The 21,278-nt window shown below is 31.4% G+C and overlaps 2 protein-coding genes across 5 annotated transcripts in view; one reads left to right on the top strand and one right to left on the bottom strand.

Annotated features, from left to right (window-relative positions):
- LOC108755222 overlaps nt 1–21,278 on the bottom strand; it is a 163,704-nt gene that overhangs the window by 13,833 nt on the left and 128,593 nt on the right. The gene's annotated exons all lie outside the window — the stretch shown is intronic.
- LOC108755225 lies at nt 16,217–17,430 on the top strand. Its single transcript, XM_018498121.1, has 2 exons — nt 16,217–16,485; nt 17,188–17,430. The coding sequence occupies exons 1-2, from the start codon at nt 16,323–16,325 to the stop codon at nt 17,406–17,408; spliced, it is 384 nt and encodes a 127-aa protein (XP_018353623.1). The 5' UTR covers nt 16,217–16,322; the 3' UTR covers nt 17,409–17,430.

Raw genomic sequence — 21,278 nt, 5'->3', positions numbered from 1 at the left:
AATCTTTTGAATTAGTTTAAGAAATATACATTAAAGCGTCCTCTTTTTGTTTAGTATTGATAATCGCTTTTGACTGATGATCACTATTTTTATTTGAAGTGCAGCGGTATTCAGTGTAGTTTATTGTATTAGCTGATTTATGTTTTAAAGTAATACAATGGTACAGTACAGGTTTGTTTGAATTAACAAAACTTATCGCTAGTTATCTTTTTTTATTCGCTCATTATTATCTAATAATAAGACTAAGCGCTTATTTAATTATTTGGATAAATAAGATATTATTCTAATACTTCATAAATCTTTAGTTAGTTATTTTTAGTTTGTTGTTCTATATTAAAAGCATTACATAATTACTATATTTATAATATAAATTTAATATTAAATATATTTAAAGTATTGACTTAAACATATGATAAATATACAATAATTAACAAAGATTTGTTAGAATAATATTTTCTTTATTCAACGAATCAAATAAGCGCTTAGTCTTACCTCTTATTATTAAATAATAAGTGATAAGTAATAAATTCAAACAAGCGTATTGAGTTTGTATTACACTATTGTACATTATTGTAAAATTAGTCATTCGATAATTTCATTTAAACATTAACAATTTTAGGAGTATCGTGTAGTTCTATGTGAGAACACAGATTCATAATCGACAGATCGCGAATTTAAATCCCGTATCCTGCATATACAAAAAAAATTTCATAATTCGTACTAACCTAGCAGGAGTCACAGGAACTCTTTATAAGTGACCCTTTGATTAAGTTTAAACATATAGGGATATCCTACCTATCCTTCCCATTACTACTTATTACTATTTGACAATTTTAAACTTTTAAATTTTTAAAAATTCGAACGTGCATTTTGAAAATCTTTAAAAATTTCCAAATATGATTCTCGATAACTGAAAAATCAATGATTTTTTTTTAATTTTTTGTGAATTTAAAAAACAAAAAAAATTATAATAAAAAAACTGTTTTATTATAATTTTTATCTTTGTCGCAGTAATAAGAATAAAAGATTAAAAATTAATGAAAATGTTTCTTTCATTGAGGCCTAACAATCAACTCTAATTTGATGTGCGGACACTTTTCATGTACATATTTTGTTACATCCATTACGCAAATTTTTGACTGGCAAAAATTTTTTTTTTGTCACGCTAATACATCATGCACTAGATGTTTGATTGAGTATGATGAGATAGTGCCGGTACTTGTTGGAGATACGGTATCAGCTGCAATTTTGCAAGGTTACCTCGCTAGGGGTTGAAAATAGTGAGAGTGGTCGAGGACAATGACACGTATGCTCACCAACGTTGATCGTCCGGGGAAAAGGAGGTGGTAGTGGTAGTAGCGGTTAGTATTGGTGGTAATGGTGATGGTGGTAGTTGTTCACTCTCTGAATAAATCAATAAGTCCAACCGATGCACGCTGTTCAACAGAATGGAATCAGAATACAAAAATTTCAAGTTGCTGGCGCGTGAAAAATTATTATTTTTCACGCGCCAGCAACTTGAGATAGAGAAGGTATATATTCTCTATCTTTTTAATATTTCCACTCGTCATGTTTAATAATTCCAAAAATCAAAGTCACGCAGCTATCACATTTTACCGTCTACAGACAAAAGAAATTACAATGATCTTAAGGACATTGTATGTCCTAAGACACACACGAGACATTTTTTAATAAATAATAAATAAATTAATCAATAATAAACGATTTATTGAAACTGTATAATGTAAATACACAACAAGTAAGGGGCAATATTAATAACAATCAAAGCTGGATACTTAAATATTTTAGTGTGAATCTATACTACATTCTACATATGTAATAATTTAAATTGCGCGCCGAATAAGAAGAGTATTTAGTTTATATGCACACTTCAATTTATATGCATACAAATTTTAATCTTGTCATTTACAATGTGTAAATATGTCGGGAAAAAAGGGAAAAGTTATATCTAAATTAGGAAGGGCAAATCATGCAAAAAAATTACTTTTTAAAGTTTGCCCGGGAAAGATTAAAACTTGGGCAAACGCGTGCGACTTATTTTTTGCAATATGGACTTAGTTAACGTTCAAAAAATTTCGGTATAACTTATTCATCCTACTTTCTTTCTCTTATTCTATCAAGACAAAATTTAATGTGATACATGTGATCAAATAGGATGCAAGGCTGTGTTAAACGAATTTTACGTAATCTTTTTAAGTATATATATAACCATTCTCGCGGCCGTATGTACATATTGATTCCGATGCATGTACACCTTATAAGCGTTTATGAATAAAATAGGGCGCTCGGTCGCAATTTCCGGACCCGCAAAGAGAAATGCGCGCACATGCCTATTATCATGTATTTGGTCCTGTTGAAAGATTGCAAGACACATTATTTGTGACAAAGAGGATACGAAATGTTGGAAATGAAATTCAAAGCCAAAAACAACAGTACGATTAATTAATAATCGTACTTAATTATGCTTTTCCTCAAATCAAGTTCCATGAAGAGATCTTACTATTATCGAGAATTTATTTTTTTAATAGTAAATCTAAAAGATACATAAAATATATGTCGATGTTTTAACTTATTTAGAGTACATTCCAAAATGTCCTCTCCGAGCAAAAATTTTATTCGAAATATATAGTACACGTAACATATACATACTATAGCATATAGAGTAAAATCTTTCTCGAAGAGGACGCTTTGGAATCTAGTCTTGGAATCGTCGTTTAATAAATGCTTCTTTGACAAACGGAAAAGGGCAAGACTGTGACGTAAATAATAATAAAAGTTTCTAAATATGGAAAGAATCTTTTTTTTTAAATTTTCTTTTACAATAATGACATAATTGCATTTTGTATGATACATGGAGATTGTGCACCGCATATTTGCGGTGCATCGACGTCGAAAAACGCTAAACTTACAACGAAAAACGCATGATGGCAACTCCTCGATATCGTAGTCGAGTTGCGGCAGCTGTCACGCTCGCGACGCGTGGGATACCCTTAAATTTATTATTCTATTTATAGGACACATCGCTATGGCGCGGCGGGCGGACTGTTGAAAGTATGATTATCATCGCGATGCGATCGAGATAGAGATTCGTAAGAATAATATATATATATAATAATAATATATATATATATATATATATATATACTTGTAACCGATATGACTATGGGCCAAACCACACAAATATGAAAAAGAAACCTCAATAAAAGAAACTTGAGAATTTTAAACTTCAGATATGTGTTTAGTGGGGTTAATAATGATTTTTAACAATTAATCTTTAAGAATAATAATAAATAAAATAGAAAAGGTCCTTAGTCTTTCTGTATTCGACAGATTATATTTTATTTAATAACTCTCTAGTTAGTCGTGACACAAATTCTGTTACTAAGAAAAATGGATATTTTCATAACTAACAATAAGAGAAAAAGCAGCGTAGTATGTGTATACTCCTTTTATTTACTCATGTTACTGACCAAATTACAATATAAAAATAATCATAACTATTAAAAATGTCTATTTTTTATTTTTTTAATTTTGTTCTTCAAATAGTCAGGTTTCAATACTGAGAGAAAAAATAATTGTAATTATCATAATTTAACTATTTTGTAAGCATTTTTTGGGACATATATAGTTATTTTAAGCATACAAATACAGTCAATTGTGCTATTAATATAATCACATATACTGTTTGAAAATCTTAAGTTTTTCAAAAATTTATTTGTTAGTGTTATTACCACATAAATAGTAAGCAAAAAGTATTTATTATTTATTCACTATAATTGCATTTATTAAATAAAAATGTTTATTATAGAAATTGGATGAAGTATATTTTTACGCCTTTCAATATAAAAATAATATTAACTTTTTCTTGTGCATCGTGTATATTACTCAAATCAAAATTCTAAATAGCAGATAGAAACATTTTAAACATCAAAATTATATATATTTAGGATTAAAAAAGTTAATATAGTCAAAAATATACTATGTAATTTCTGTCTAAAACTATACATTTTTATTAAATTGTATTATACTGTATGTGTTTTCTATGATAGTCTTATATATTATAACAAAGTGCATTTAATTAAATTATCGTATTATCTATGTAAATCTGAATCATTTACAAGAAAAAAATTTTTGGAAGACAGCATTCCTCTTATGTTACACTGTTAAACAAAAAGTAGAACGTATAATTTTTCGTAATTTTTTAGATGTTGAATATAACTTCTTTTACTAAATTGTGCCTCTAGATAGGGGGCGGAGGGGGGGGGGAGTAGAGTGGACTTCGCTTCGTGTAGAAAGTTGTGCACCTTTAAGCAGAGGGGAGAGGTGGGATGGACCTTGCTCTCGTGGAAAATCGTACGCTGCTAGACACAAATTCTCTGTTAAAAAACATAAATCTTTTGCTTTAAAGAAAAAATTTATATAAAAAACAATTTGTGTTTATAAGCAGGGAACTTGTGTTTTTAAAGCAGAAAATTTGTATTTTATAGCAGAGAATTTATGTTTGTAAAGCCACAGGTATCAAAATAACAATAATAAACGAAAAAAAAATTGTTTCACCTTGTCGCGCACGGGAAATCACTTCGCCCTGTCAACAGAAAGGGGTGGATTTTGTTTTGCGTGAAAAGTTGCTTCGCTCCATAAACACGAGAAGGATCAGGTGGATCTTACTTCGCGTAGAAAGTTGCTTTGTCCCGTAAGCAGAAAGGAGAAAATAAAGTCGCTTCGCCCCATAAGTAAAGGATATGGAGAATTTTTTTGTCTCACAACAAGAAAGTGATATAAGGATGATTAAAAATATTCTTGAATACATTTTGGCTCGGTCAGATGATTCCAGATGATTAAACAGCTGACAGAAGAATTCCTTCAGATATTTAACAATTTACATTGATTCATGTTGGATTCTGAAAAATTCTGAATACGGAATATTGAAGATGTCGGACAATTGAGAGAAACGCGTATCATCTGACTTTTAAGATTGCAGTCGTCGCTATCATCGGAATCGGTGAAAGCTTGGTCGTGATGGAGGTGGATACTGTTCGGGTGCAGGGGTAGCATTTACCCTGCCGCCCGCGGGGTTGGTAGACGAACCAGCAGACGGGAGTAACGATTGCTACCACTACCTCTTCTTGACGAGAGAGGGATGCTCGCGTCCCTGCTGAGCCATGTTCACCTACCAACATCCACCACCTACTAACCGATCGGAAAACATCCCCTTTTTGGATAGTCATTTCCTGCGAGAGTTGCGAAAGTGCTTATGATATGTTAAATGACGCTTTCCAGCAAGCGACACAATGATTATGTCATCTTCGTTTAACATTAGCAAACAATAAGGATATAATGATTCTGTGTTACACTGTGTCATCTGTGTCTCTTGCTGAAAAGCATTCAAAATTAAATGTGTGATCGAAATTGCAGTTATATTTGTCAAAATTCGTCATGGAGATATTAATTTAAACAGTTTTTCAAACATCCGATTTGTAGAAGGTGCCACCTTTCGCGAAAATATATTTAAAACAAGATTTTTTTCTAAATAAAAATATATAATTAAAGAATTGCGATAATTATTGTATTTTGTCATTAGTTGCGAATAATATATCTAATTTATTTGCATAGAATTTGATAGGCAATGTGATTTTCTTTAAAATATAATAATTTTTTTAAGAAATCATAATTACATTCTGATACACAAATTAAAAAATTTTTGGTAACTTTTTTAGTGATTTTCTATAAATTAGAAGGAGGAATGCAAGAAGATGTATTTCGAAATTACTAACTAAATCTCTTGTAGAGATAAATGTTATACTTTATAGAAAAAAATTGAACTGAAAAGAAGAATATTAAATAAGTGAACAAATGAGCAAGTTCAAAAAATTTTTGAACAAGAATTGAAGTACTTTTTTTTTTAATTTAAGGTTTACGAGATCAATTTTTACTATATTTAGCTTGCTTGTGTCATCCGCCTTAAATTGGATTTTTATGTCCTTGAGTACAAAAAAAATTTGCGTGATATATTTTATCGCAGGACCGACGAATGTGTGAATCAGGGCAAGCACAAATCATGCTTTCAACGCACTCACACGGCAATCTTATTGGTATGGTCATACTTGTTAGAATTATATTCTCGCAACAAATCAATAAGACTGAAACACTCTACCGAGAAAATTTGATATTCATATGAAAGGATTAATATATCCAATAATAAAGGATTTAAATTTTTTTTAAGTGTTAGCATGAATGAATATAGCTAATATTATAAAATATTTTTATAAAACATTTTTTGATATTTCGAGTAGTTTTTGAGATTAATGAAAAAGCTGAAAACCACTTTACACATAAAAGGAATGATTTCACTTCTTCAAACCGTTTTTTCGCCGCAACTATTATAATATTTTCTAAATTCGTCTTTTTACGTATCCTATATGTATGCAAAGTTTCATTAAAATGAAAAATTGACACTTCGCGAAGTTCCCTTGTTAATTAGAAAGAAAAATTGATTTTTTTAGAACGTTTTTTTAAAGTATATGCTGTGCTATATGGACCTACGATAAATAACTCTGTGTAAGTTGAAAAATATTTAGTGTAAACTACACTTGAAACTTCAAGTTTTTTTACAACTATCTTTTCAAAAAGTCAGTGAACAAGATATCTCAAAAACTGCTACACCAATCTATCTATAATTTTGTGTACTTTTTTAAACATCAAAATCTAGTCTTTAATCGAAGGATTTTTTTAAATATATGTATTTTATTTTACTTATGAATTAAAAAATACCCACTTTTTTAAATGAAAATCGATATCTTAACTTTGCATAGCAATTATTTTGTCAGAATTGAATTTATCGAAATATTGATTAATTATAAAAACTAGATAAACTCATATATTAACTAAATTTTTTTGAATTTTTAATCTTTAATGATCTGGTTCCGAGCAACATTGCTCACCGCAAAACGCTTTTTGAAAAACAGTTCGTAAAGTTCTGTTATAATATTGTTATAAATATTTTTATATAAAAGGTATGAAGACTTTATAAAAAAAAATTCTTTTAAATATAAAAATTAAAAAAAAACATGAAGTTTTTATACAAAACTCTATATATGCAACTTTTAAAAAAACTTCATAAAAATTCTTTTTTTTTCACTTCATGACTAGACGTAACCCCTTAAGAGTGAATTTCATTTTCAGAAAGCTTTTTCAGAAAATTAATAATCGTTTGTAGAAATAACTTGATACACAATAGAAATATAAATTGCTTTTATTTATCTGTGATACTTATACGAGTAAAAAAAAGAATATTGAATGCAGGAAATTTTATTTCTTTGATTTTTTTTTCTCTCTCTCTCTCTCTTTCAATTTACAAAATTTTAATCGGTAAATAATTAATGTATATGTATTAATATTTGTAAATTTAAGATTCTTAAATAAATGTAAACAAGAAATTTGCGTGCAAGGGAAGTAGCTAAGATAATTCTATCCAAATTATCAGAATGATAGACGGGAGCAACGGTTCGTCGAAAAAGAGTGTGCGATACATTGTCGCGAATGCATTAAATCGCATGTTATCGCTAATGGTTATTTATAGAGTGCGGTGTCGATATGCCATCAGGAAAAGAAATTCCTCATCATCGCGTCCAAATAAAAAGATTAAAAAACAATGAATCTAAATTCCTCTATAAAATAAAGTGCTAATTATCTGAGCAAAACTTTCTTTATCTCGGTGCATTCTTCCAATTAGCGCTTCTTTTTCTCTTAATCATTTAGAATTCGAAAAATAGCGTCTCGAGTTAAAGTAGATATATCTTCTATTTTGATATTTTTACAAATTAAATTAATAATAGAAGCAAAGTTATTCCTGAGTTAGAGAAAATCAACTTCGGAGAGTATCCAGATCTTAGGTAAATCTTCTCAAATAATTGTATCTATCGAACTCTCTTATTCTTTTTTTCTCTTCCTCTGTTTTTCTCCCTTTCTCTTAATTCTGTGTAGTGCTTTTCTCCAAGTCCAAAGTCTCACTTGAGCGAGTTTGAAAATTTGACAAGCTGTATAGATGAGTTGTGCGCTGGCGCACAGATGGCGGAAACATTCGCGGATAAACCTTCCATCGGACGAATCAATAATGGGAACCTTCGGGTGTGAAGAAGACACTTCCAGAGCGACGGTGGCAGCAGACCTGCTCGCTCGCTTTGCTTGTGCGTGCGGGAATGTCCTTCGCACAATGTGACTCTCTGCGCATATTTGTTTACTCGTTCAAATGCGACGGTAAGTTTTGTTAGATACAGATAATCACGAGATTCCTGCATTTTTTGCAAATTCCCAGTATTCATTTTTTTTAAATACCAGTATGACACCGAGGGAACTATGTTAAACTGTGTCATATTCGTGACACTGAAGAGCAGACACTCGTGATTGATTTTCCTCGAGATTTTCTTTGGAAGAAAGAACGATCAATCGTCATGACGAACGCAAAATACTAAAAAATTATGAAGCATGACTCAAGGAAATACATCCTATAAAATTTAGATGTACATGAGTATGTATATTTGTATATAGAATACTTCATGTATGTATGCTTAGCATCTGTATATAAAAAATTTATGTCAACTTATTTCCAAAGAATAAAATTATTTTAGATTTGTATTGCTTCTCCGATAAAAAACTTCACGTGATTAAAGAAAAATAATAGCAGAATTGCTCATATACAATTGTATACAATTGTATATAAAATTATACGTAGTTATGTATTATATAAGCAATTTTTTTTTACATTTTTCTAAACTTGATTTTTTTCTAAAATAATACAAAAATCATTCTTTTAACTATTTTTATGTTTTCTTATTATTACTATTATTTTTAATAGTAATAATACTATTAAACTATTATTACACTAAAAAGTAATTTTACGTAATTTTAAGTAATTTTAGAAAGAAGGATGTACGAGGGTCGTTCGAAAAGTCCGTGCAAAGTCACTGCTGATGGCACTACTGGCGCGTATCAAGGTTAGATTTAGTTAGTAGCATCTCTTGGAGGAACACACACCAAGTTACAGCCAGATCGGTCTATTTGTTTGTGTTTGGCATTCATTTGAATCGAGGAAGTCGAGTGATTTTCAATAACGCACCAGCTCACACCTCAGCAGTTGTGGTCGCAAAATTAATGGAATTAGGGTTCCAACTCGTCTCACATCCCCCCTATTCTCCAGACTTGGCTCCCTCGGACTACTATTTGTTCCCCAATATGAAGAAATGGCTGGCGGGAAAAAGATTTTATGGAAACGAGGACGTGATTGCAGAAACAAACCCCCCTCGACTTCCTCGATTCAAATGAATGCCAAACACAAACAAATAGACCGATCTGGCTGTAACTTGGTGTGTGTTCCTCCAAGAGATGCTACTAACTAAATCTAACCTTGATACGCGCCAGTAGTGCCATCAGCAGTGACTTTGCACGGACTTTTCGAACGACCCTCGTATGAACATATTTCATATATACTTATATTTGTTTATGAATATTTATGCATGTTTATACATATTATATATATTTATGTATGAAAAATGTTTTATCAGGAACTTAAATGAGTATAGTTAAATTTTTTAAATTTACAGTAATATATTTTATAACTGCACGATAAAATTTTACATGATATGAGCTATGTTCCAAAATTTACTGCCAGTAAATTTTGGAATACAGCCTAAATCATTTTAAGTAAATTTAAAATTATAGTAATTTAGTATAAATTAATAAAAGCATATTGCGTCTCATAATTCGTACAATTTTGCGAAATTACTTTTTATTGTTCCTCCGTTTTTATTGCTACCAGCTAACTAACTCGACTCATAGGGCCGCGATACAGACCTTTGCACGAAGTATAATGGGCCTTTTACAATAAACCAGTCATAAATCAGAAGTCAGAAGCTAAAAATTGATGACTGTGATTGATCAATTTCCAGTTTCTAACTTCTGATTTATAACTAATGGCTTGTTGTAGAATGCCTCTAACGCATAACGCATAGAGAATCAACCAATCTGAATCCTTCCTTTCCTTTCACTTCACGGAAAAGAAGAACTTTGATTGGTTAATTCTCTTATGCACTATATGTATTATGCGTTATACAAAAGTCTGTGTCGCGGCCCATAGCATACAAGATGTTGAATCATGAATCATGAAGATACTAGGTGCAATGATTATATCTATCATATTTTTCGGTCCTAATAAAACTAACTCGAACTTGAGTTATCGGAAACACTCTCGAGGTCAGTTACAGTCAGTTAAATTCAACTGGAAAATCATTCGTTGAGATGCTGTCAGATAGCGCCACGTTACAACGTCCACGAAACCGACGAAACCGAGGATATATAGAATGCATGAACTATACGATCCATATTTAAGTAGTATTCAAATGTGATCGATAATAATGAGAGAGGCCCTGTGAAAGACGGCCAATCTCTCTCTCTCATTCTCTCTCTCATTACACCGTTGAATGAGATAGAAACTAGTCGTCTTCCACGGTCTCTCTCTTTTATTTTTATTGACCATTTTAATAGACTACGGATCACGTAGTCTATTTTCTATAACTCCTTTTACATCGAGAATCTGATACGCGTACTAACTATTAGTAACTTTCTATTAATTTTTCTTAATTTATCTTAATTTCAGCAATACATTTAAAGAATGATGTACTAAATTTGTGTAATATGTATCAAAATGATTAATCAAATACTTATATCATATATGTATATGTTACACTCGCGCGCGCGCGTATCATCAAAATAAAAATAATTTTACAGAAAGTTAGTACCCGTATCAAGTGTAATTAGGTATCCGTAACACGATGTAAATTAGGGCTATATCTTTGGACGAAACACGTGGTGCTATTAGAGATCCTATAATAAAAAAGACTCGTTACGTGACTATCAGTGGACGCTTAGTTAATGTATGGATCTGTGCTCCATGAAGCTTGAAACCTTACTATAATTTTTATTCTGATAGATATAATATTATAATTACGGAGATGTATTATTTTTCTAAATTTCACTACTATTTTGATTATAATTTATCACATCTATATTGTCTCCCATCTGATATGTGAATAACTTACTTAAGGAGAAGTGATCAATAAAAGGCTTAAAGCTGTAATTTCCTAATAAACTTTATCTCGAAGCAATCTATAATATAACGTAGAATAATTGTCCCTATTAATGTGTCTTTAATTTCAATTTGCTTATTATTGAATTAATTATTAAATATTGTAGCTTTTAGCAAATTTTATCTGCTTGTGTGTAAAATCAATATCGGTTTTTCTTACAATATTTTTTTAATTTAAAAAATGTTAATATTTTATAATGTTTTTGATAAAAATAAAAAATATGTACCGATGAGTCTTCGTGCCCTAAGATACGTGTAAGTTATCTGTTTTTTCATAATTTTGTTATTTTGCTGCTAAAAATTTTATTGTTTAATAAATTGTGCTTACAGAAAGAATAAAGGAAATATATTTTGGTTAAATTAATTCTTTCTTTATATTTTTGTTTTATAATAGAACTGGGTAATTGCGTGTCTTGTCATGAAGGTTGCATCGTTTTTAAGAATAATGACAAACAGTTTAGTACAGTCGACACAAAACTCTTGCTCTTATTTTTATTTTTACAATATATTAGTGCGAAGAAAAACAAAGTTATGTAATTTTCAACGAACTATTGCATTTTGCTAATATCATGTAATTTTTAGTCTATTTATTACTATTTTAACTTTTGACTTGCGTTTTAGTTATAAGTTTTAATGTCATCTTTTATTGTACTGAGGATGGTCAAATCTTGACCGAAACGTCTACTTATTTATTTGGAAATTTTTGAAAAATATACATCTTGTCAAAATATACATTTTTAAAAAATTTACATCCTTTGTCGTGACTGTATGCTCTTTATTATTTAACCTTAAAAAATATGTTTTTGTTTTTGTTATTAGTGAGTCCTTCAAACAACGATGGTTTAATAATAATTAATTTGCCTCAAATTTGTGTGTTTATTCGCATTGACTCATTATAACATATAGTTATTAAAATAGATAATAAATTTAAGCTAATTGTTTTAAGTTAATATTACATAAATCATTATTTCAATTATACTTATTTCAATGTACACTCATAACACAACGTTCTTCTACCTCCAATACCGGGCACATTAATAGGGACAAGTTTAAAATCTTGCGGTACGTATTACTGAATTTACATAAATTCCTTTATATTTTTTGAAAAATATTAAAAATACTTTAACAGTTAAAAAATAAAATATCTTTGATACGTTAACAATTTATAATTTAACAAAAAAATACTTTTTCTTATTTATTCGTTTTCTACGGCTTATTGAAAAGCTACAAAAGCACACTAGGGACAGACACAGTCATAGGGACAGTATCCTATACATTCAGTAATTATCCTATACGTTCTAATATGTAAGTGTGTCCTCTGCTCCGATGAAGATAAAATACTAATTATCATTACGTGTTGTATTGTGGCCCTATATAGTGGGCCGGAAAATCGAGGAAAAAACAAGGGAACTCAAAGAAGAAGAAGAAGTCTCTCGCTATAGAGACAACATGCACAAACAATATCATACAATTGGAAACATTAAAAGTTTAGAAAAAAGTATTTAGAATTAAGTTTTATAAATGTAAATCGAGATAAAGAGTGGTAAAGATGAGCAATATTGTGTATAGCGGTAGATGCAGAACCTTGTAAGGAATGGCTCTGCAACATGTTAGATAAGGATAGATGTACGCGTTTAAGTGAGACAAAACGATAATGTAAAAAACTAAATTAAAGATATCACTATTATCAATATTTTTTTCAATTTAAAATTAAAAAGTCCGTTTTATTAACATCGTTGTAGTTCGGCCTTTACTTTAATAGAGAAAAACTTAAAAGCAATCCTTTGGGTTTTTTTTATGTAATGCTTTTATGTAAATATCAACACACCAATTACGTCCATTTTTGTGATATGGGAATTAGGTATGTAAAATCATAGTATCAAAAATGGATGCGGTGTGTGTCCGTGCTAATAAGAGTTGCCAGGATTGACTTTTATTAACAGAACACGTACTACATCCATTTTCGACATTATGATCTTATCGACAGTTTCACAAAATAAACGTGGTAAAACAAAATAAATCACTGGTCAAAATTATATTTATTTCAGTACGTTTTGCCCAGTAATTTCATCAAATATTGATGAAATTACTGGGTAAAATATTCCAAAACTAATATAAAATTTATTGCAAGTTATTGAAATTTCATCAAAATTTTATTAAAATTTTTCTATTACTCAGTAGTTCATCCCTTGTAAAAATGACTCATACACACACTTTATTACAAGTTTTTGTTGCATTAAATAAACATGTTGTTATCGATTCTAATTCCCTACGACTATTTTTCTATAAGAAATGTGCGAGATCTATACATAATTTTTCATAACTTCAAAAATTTTTTAGATTTTTTATAAGGAATTGGAACATTTTTTAAAAGTATTTATAGCTTTTCTAGAATTTTTTCCCTGAATTCTAAAACATTTTAGATTTCTCATTCTATAATTTCTAAAGAAAACTTATAAAATCTGAAGAAGTTTAAGAGGTATTTTTTCAAAAATTTTCATGAACATCAAGTGTGACAAATTCTTAAAACAATTCCTGGCGAAAAAAATTTTACGAAAAACTGCATAGATTAAAATAAGATCTTAGAAATTCTTAGTTTTTATATATACACGAAAAAATTTTTATATTATATATACACGTACATATAAAGTTACAATTTATTATCGATTTACCATATATTGTTAAAGATACTTTTTAAATTACAAACTGTTAATTTCTTTATAGTTTCAATTTTGATGATAATTTATTCTATTTATAGAGATTATCTACCAATATTATTAAGGACGTACATACAATCATTCATATGATCTGACATCGAGCTACATCATTAATATGACTGGAATTTATTCATTTATTCATACTGACTGATCTTTCTCGCTATTAAGCGATGAATTGATTCGGAATCATGACTCTTCATTACATTGTTTATTAATTATCAAGTTTGACTACATATGATGTGTGTGCGTGCGTGCGTGCGTGCGTGCGTGCGTGTGTGTGTGTGTGTGTGTGTGTGTGTGTGTGTGTGTAGTTGCAATATACCGTCCTTTGTAACACTAAGGTGAGATGATTCTAAGAAATCTGTTATATTATCTATTGTAACTCGAACGTGAGATGATCCTCATAATGTGTCAATATAATTAGATATTTAGATATTTATGTATTTTGTGGCTGATGAGGACTAAGTATAGTCGAAACGTATCGTTGAAACTTATCGTCGGAAAAAATTATAATTTGATTAATAAATATTATTTAGTACACCTAACTAAGCTCGTTTAACGTATTGATCTGCGTTTTACTATTTATTAATTTGTTGTAAGTTATACGAGCGAAAAGAATTGATATTATTTATATTGTAATATTCTGAATTTTTCTTAGATATTTTAGTGAGACATAGAGTGGCGTTGTTTGTTTAAAAAATCAAGAAATCTTCAAATAACGCCGTTGTCCCACTATGAAAATTTACGAAAAACTAAGAATTTATAATAAGATCTTGTTGTAGTTTTTCTGTACTTTTTCGTAAACAATTTTTTTTCGCCAGGAAAGTAATATAAAATACTTATAAGAATTAATATTAATGGTCATGTGCATACACAAATTAATTCTCGTATAATAATAATGTAAACATTGCAATCCTTAGATCATCTTTAAATGTAATAATCGCACAAAATATGAAGCATAATAAAAAATAGTAAGAACTGTCATATATTGGAAAAGAAATTTTCAAATGTGTAACAGTACTTACTATTTTTTATTATCATATTTTATTATTACATACGATATTTTACTATTATATTTGAATTAATGTATTGAGGATGACCCAACTCAAGGATTGAAATGTTTACATTATTATATGAGAACAAATTTATGTATTCATACAATCACTATTGTTGTTTTTTTAAATATCCAGCAAACACACATATATAAGCGTTATAGTGCTTTAATAAAACAATGTAACAGGTAATATAAAGTATATGTTGTATGTGACGTAATTTGTTATTTCCAACTCATTAGAAATTACATTTATGACATAAATATAACATTCCTGGGAAAACAGAAATCTAATTAATCTAATCTTATTGCTGAAATAAGTATTATCGATTAGCATAAAATTCCAGAATACATTTGTCAAAATAAAAAAAACCGTTTTTCCTGAATTAGGGAATCAATTTCATAGTGTCACCCATTCTAAGCTGTATCACATTTAGCGATGCTTAATCTTTGTGACCGTACGGAAATTGCTACTTCAATGATCTACAAACACAGTAATATTAACGGATGTACAGCTGTGACATATCTGATTAACAGATATTGTCGAACAGATGGAACACATACAGTTACAATATATTTCTTTCATAAATGAATCTGAAGATTTAGTTCAGTTATATCAGTTTCTACTGATTTTCATATATGCAAAATATCATGTAGAATAATTATATAATGAAATATATATATAATTATGCATACTTTTCATATGTATATCTTTCTGCTCTCTATTTGTTAGCGTAATGAAAAATTCAGTGTCAAACGCAGCTATCGTAATATTAATATAACAATCATATTAAGTATATAAATAATAAGTATAACTTGATGAAACTTTTGAGGCTTTCACGAAATTTTCTTCAGAAACGCTAAAAGACTTGTGGATTATTGCCGCATCATGATCTATTGCTAATGCCAAGGTTTCGGAAATCTTACTGTTCACTTCATTAGGGCGAGAAGCTTACTGAATTGCTCCGGAGGACTCCTTTTATACAAACTTTGTTAAAGAGGAGGGGGAAGAGAAGTGTTTGGAGGAAGAGAGAGGAAGAAGAGCGGTTCTTAATATTCTATTTACGTTATAATCCATGTTTAAGTTGTCTGGGTGTTTCTGGATTTCTAGAACCTCTTTGTTTCCTTGCAAAATGATTATATAGTAATTATTTTACAAATTGTATTTGGTATCCTGACTCAATGCTGTATTTTGTCAATGCTGACTGTGTGACATTTCAATCTGATATCCCATTGATGTTTCTTCATGTACACATTGACCCGATTTCACCGATATATACAGGGTTGGCCATATTCGACGGAAAGATGTGGCAACACTGTAACTTTTGACAGAGATGTTAGATCGAGTAACGACGTAGCGCGTTTGAAGCGTCAGTCGAAGGAAATTTGTGCCATGGAACAGTACACGCCACGCGAACGCTCTCAGATTGTTGAAATTTACATTCAACAAAACAAGTCAATTGTTAAAACTCAACGTGCATGGAGAAAAATAAATAAAGTGAAAAGTGCGCCTTCCGCGAACACATTGTATCGTTTGTATGAAAGATTTTCAACTGGTGAGGCACTCACTAATCCCAAGCGTCCAAATAAAGTGCGACCAAGGCGATCGGATGATAATATCGCACTCGTACAGGCCAGTGTTCAGAGGTATCCAACAACATCTCAAACACGTCGATCTGAGCAGTTGGGCATAAAACGAACCACTTTACGTCGCATATTGCATCATGATTTGCATTTGTTCCCATACAAAGTTCAAGTGACGCAAAAACTGTTACCTGTCGATAAGCCACGTCGATTGGAATGGGCCCAACGTGTAATCGAAATGGCTGAAACTGACGAAAATTTTTGGCAAAAAATCATCATGAGCGATGAAGCTCATTTCACGTTAACCGGAACCGTAAACAAACAAAATTTTCGGTTCTATGGTACTGAAAATCCTCAAATCATTCACGAGGTACCTCTTTATGCCTAGAAAGTGACTGTTTGGTGCGGGATTTGTGCTGATATGATCATTGGCCCGTTCTTTTTCGAAGATGAAGCTGGCGAAACGGTTATCGTCAATCAGGAGCGTTATCGTGATATGATAAGTGATTTTTTGATGCCAATTGTTCATGATAATGGTATGGAGCACTTCTGGTTTCAACAAGATGGCGCTCCACCACACACAGCTCGAGCCACTATCAATTTTTTGAAACAATTGTTCCCTGGACGTTTGATGTCAAAAAATGGTGATTTTGAATGGCCACCGCGTTCACCAGATTTAACGGCTCCAGACTTCTTTCTGTGGGGCTATTTGAAATCAAAGGTTTATGTCAACAAGCCAAGGACCCTAGACGAACTTAAGACCAACATCCGACAGGAAATAGCCGCCATATCGGCCGAAACATTGTTCAAAACGATGGAAAACGCTGCAAAACGGGCACTACTCGCCATGCAGGCTCAAGGCGATCATTTAAGAGATATCATATTCAACAAATAATGTACACAAATCTCCTTGAACCATATTAAATGGCTTTTACAATGAAAAGCAAAAAATGTGTTTTTTTCCCATGATTAACAAAAAAACATCTTTCCGTCGAATATGGCCAACCCTGTACTTTCCCGTAAAATCAAGCTATTTTATACTTTTGCAAAATGAGTGGAGGCCTTCAATCTTTAGGATTTCTCAAGATTTGACCGATCTTCTTTGGGGGCATGAAAATGGTTCGGATATTATATTTGTTCAAAATCTTGCCGATTCGGTATGTTCCTTTTACATATGGGAGGCTTATATAGAAAAGCATCTGTTGGTTAATTCATCTTGTAGTTGTTGTATGCCTGAGTTTCTTGCCCTGATCTTGTGTTTGCTGATTATCCTGTTAATATCATTCTTATTGTATCTGTTGTAAGGTTTGTTTCAAGTGGTTGAGTTCTGTCTGCAAGTATTCTTTGTAAGAAGTAAATGCTCTATGCACAAGTGAGTGTATTGCTGCCTGTTTTTCTGTTGGATGGTGGTGTGATTCAGCATGTAGATATCTATCATTGTGTGTTAGCTTCTTGAGCATATTTGATGACTCAGAATTGTCAGACTTATTTTGTGACTAGGAACATTCAGGAAAAAGAGCCATTCATTCTCTTCTATGGTACCGGATACTGGGATGTTGATCGAAGAAGTTTAAGATTTTATTAAATTCTTCACTATATATCGTATCTACAGATTACAAATGTATACATAACGAAATCATTGATTTACTAAATGTCTTGTGAATAACTTCTTCATCATAAAGTGCTTCATAAAGATGTTTGTGATTATATATGGGAGATGGAAGAGCCCATGACCGTTCCAGAAGTCTGTTCATAGAATTCGTAGTTACAGGAGAAGTATGTGGTTATTAGACAATGCTCAATTAAAGGGATAATGTTGTTAAGAACTTTATGTGAGGCTTTAATTATATTCAGAGTTTCTTTGAGTTACACTTTCGTGAAAAGTGAGTCTATATCAAAGCTCACTAACATTCAGGATGAAGACGAATTCTTTTGGATTTTTCGTACAAAGTTTATTGGGTTCGTGCAATGTGGTCCTTCTTACTAGAGATTGTAATTTACAAGCTAGAAGAAGTGACAGGTCATATGTAGGATTTTATGGCACTGATAGTTAGTCTGAGAGGGACATCAGGTTACATATGTTCAGCAATACATATAATCTTGATGAAAGAGAATTCTTGGATTTCAATGTTGCTTTAGTTTTGCTAGTAAGCCTGCTTTTTTTAATTAAAAACACTAATGTTTCATATAACTTGTTTGTTATTATATACATTAAATCTTTATCCAGTCTATTCTCTACGTTTCATTCGAAAGGAGTGTCTTTATTTTCATCCTATAATTTAATGTGTTCATGACCACTGTCGCCTTTGTCTGCTGCAAAAATACGATGATGTCTGGGCCTTTCTTTAGTTCCTGCAGTGCCAGTCGCTCTTTTCTGGTGATGTTGGACACTGAACGCTTGACCTTGCGGAGAATATTAGCTACATTTGCCTGTATGTCATCTGTAGGGAGGTTATAGATGATCGATTTCACTAATTATCTATCTCTATTTCACTAATAATTTCTTCTTTTGGAATCTCATTAACAGGGCAACGAACTTGGACATATAACTATAGGATAAGTTAAACAAGAGAAGCCTTTTTATTCTCCTATATCAGGGTTCAGCAAGATTTGCACTTCTTGGCCGATTTTCAACTTAACTCCGCCTTGCGCTATTCTCCTCACCCACCTCTCGCCTCGCGCTCATTACATAACTAAGATAGAATGAAGCAACGCATAAGCGCTCAATCGTATGCGTTGCTTCATTTTATCTTAATTATGTAATGAACAAAAAAAAATAGAATGAAGTTTACAGCGTGAGCACCCAAAGAAAGTGAACCTTATGTCTACAAACGTCATACGCTCCTAAATGTCGAGCGGTATTTGGATTGCGCGCGGGGCGAGAGATGAGAGGAATAGCGGAAGGCGGAACCAAGTCGAAAATCGGCCGAGAAGTGCAAATCTTGCCGAGCTCCGTTCTATACATAAAAGGAACAACAAATCGGGTCGGCAGGATTTTGAACAAATACAATATCCGAACCATTTTTAAGCCCCCAAGGAAGATCGGACAAATCTTAGAGAAATTATAAAGACCAAAAGCCTTCATTCAGTTCTGCAGAAATATAAAATATGTTCTTGCTCTTGCGGGAAAGTATACATTGGCGAAATCGCGAGAACGGTCAATGTACATGAAGAAACATCAACGAGATGTCATATTGAAATATGTCACACAATTAGCATTGGTAACATTAAGTCAGGACATCAAATACTATTTGATAAAATAATTACTACAGCTATAATGGCATTATATTTTTGAAGGAAATATAGAGAGGCTTTAGAAATCCAGAAATATCCAGATAACTTGAACAGAGGCATGGATTATAACATAAGTAGAATATAAAAGACTGCTCTTCTCTCTCTTCCAATCCTCCAAACATCCTTCGTTTAACAAAGTTTATAGAGAGTCCTCTGGGGGAACATTTCAGGATCAGCGCGCTCTTCCTCCTCAATGAAGTAAGCAAGGTTCACAAAACGTCAGCTTTATGAATGGATCATGGTGATTATCCGCAAATTCTGTTATATAACTTGTTATATAACACTTATCTAGCTGCAACATAACATGTTATACAAATGTGTCATCCTGATTATGTTATTACTTTATTATATAATAAGTAAATAATAAAATAATGCAAGATTCATATAAGATCTTTTGTGTGTGTGTGTGTGTGTGTGTCACACGCGCGCGCGCGCACGCACACACACACACACACACAGGGAGGGGCATTTAAAGTAGGTCACCTGAATAACTCGCTTGTTTTTAACAATAGAAGAAAAAGTGTCATACAAAAGTTGCTTGGTTTCGAGGGGCACATAATATGATGTCAATAATTGTTTTGTAGGTGGAGGCGTAAAGGATATGTTTTTTTATTTACATTTTGATAAAGCATTTTAAGACGAATACAATGACCTATAATTGAAGATTGTCATGCAAGGTTACGCAAGGTCAATAATTGAATGTAATAGAAAATAAATTTCAAGGCACTCTTCGAATAATTTCGTGTTCTTCTCTTCTTGTTGGTATACCGCTAATCGTTTAAGTATGTAAATATTTATATAATTGAATCGTTTAAATTGAATCGCACATAGTGTTATCCATATTTATTGATCAGTTTGAATTCATCTATCGATCAAAGTGTCTTGCGAATTACGTTATACGAAAGCGAAAAGTCGATATGATTTTTGTCTATGGTGAATGTCGCCAAATTATGAGAGAAGCAGTACGTTTGTATGCTGAAAGATTTCCCGATTGTGTCCATCCCTCATTCTCTGTTTTTTCAAACATAGTACAAACTTTTCAAGGAATAGGAAGTATGGATAATAAAAAAACGCAAACAAATCAAGAAAGCAACTGACGACAGAAATTCAACGAACACTTTAACTGCTGCACTAAATCCACATATCAATACAAGACAGCTTGAACGTGAAAGTGGTATTAGTCGATGAAGTATTCTGCAAATACTCCATTCCAACAAATTTCATACCTTCCATCTTACTTCCTTCTATCTTACTTCATCAAGAATTACATGGCAATGATTTTCAAAATCATGTACAATTCTGTGAATGGGCATTAAAACTACAAGAAGATGATATGTTTGTCACTAAAATCTTATTTATTGACGCAGCTATTTATTATACAAACAATAGAAAGTAAATCTTCGCAACATGCACTATTGGTCAGTAGAAAACCCACATTAGATGAGAGACAGGCAGAGACCTTGGTATATAA

This window comes from Trachymyrmex septentrionalis, unplaced genomic scaffold, assembly GCF_001594115.1.
Source record: "Trachymyrmex septentrionalis isolate Tsep2-gDNA-1 unplaced genomic scaffold, Tsep1.0 scaffold86, whole genome shotgun sequence".
In the NCBI taxonomy this organism is placed as follows: Eukaryota; Metazoa; Arthropoda; class Insecta; order Hymenoptera; family Formicidae; genus Trachymyrmex; species Trachymyrmex septentrionalis.
This window is presented reverse-complemented; position numbering and strand designations above follow the sequence as displayed.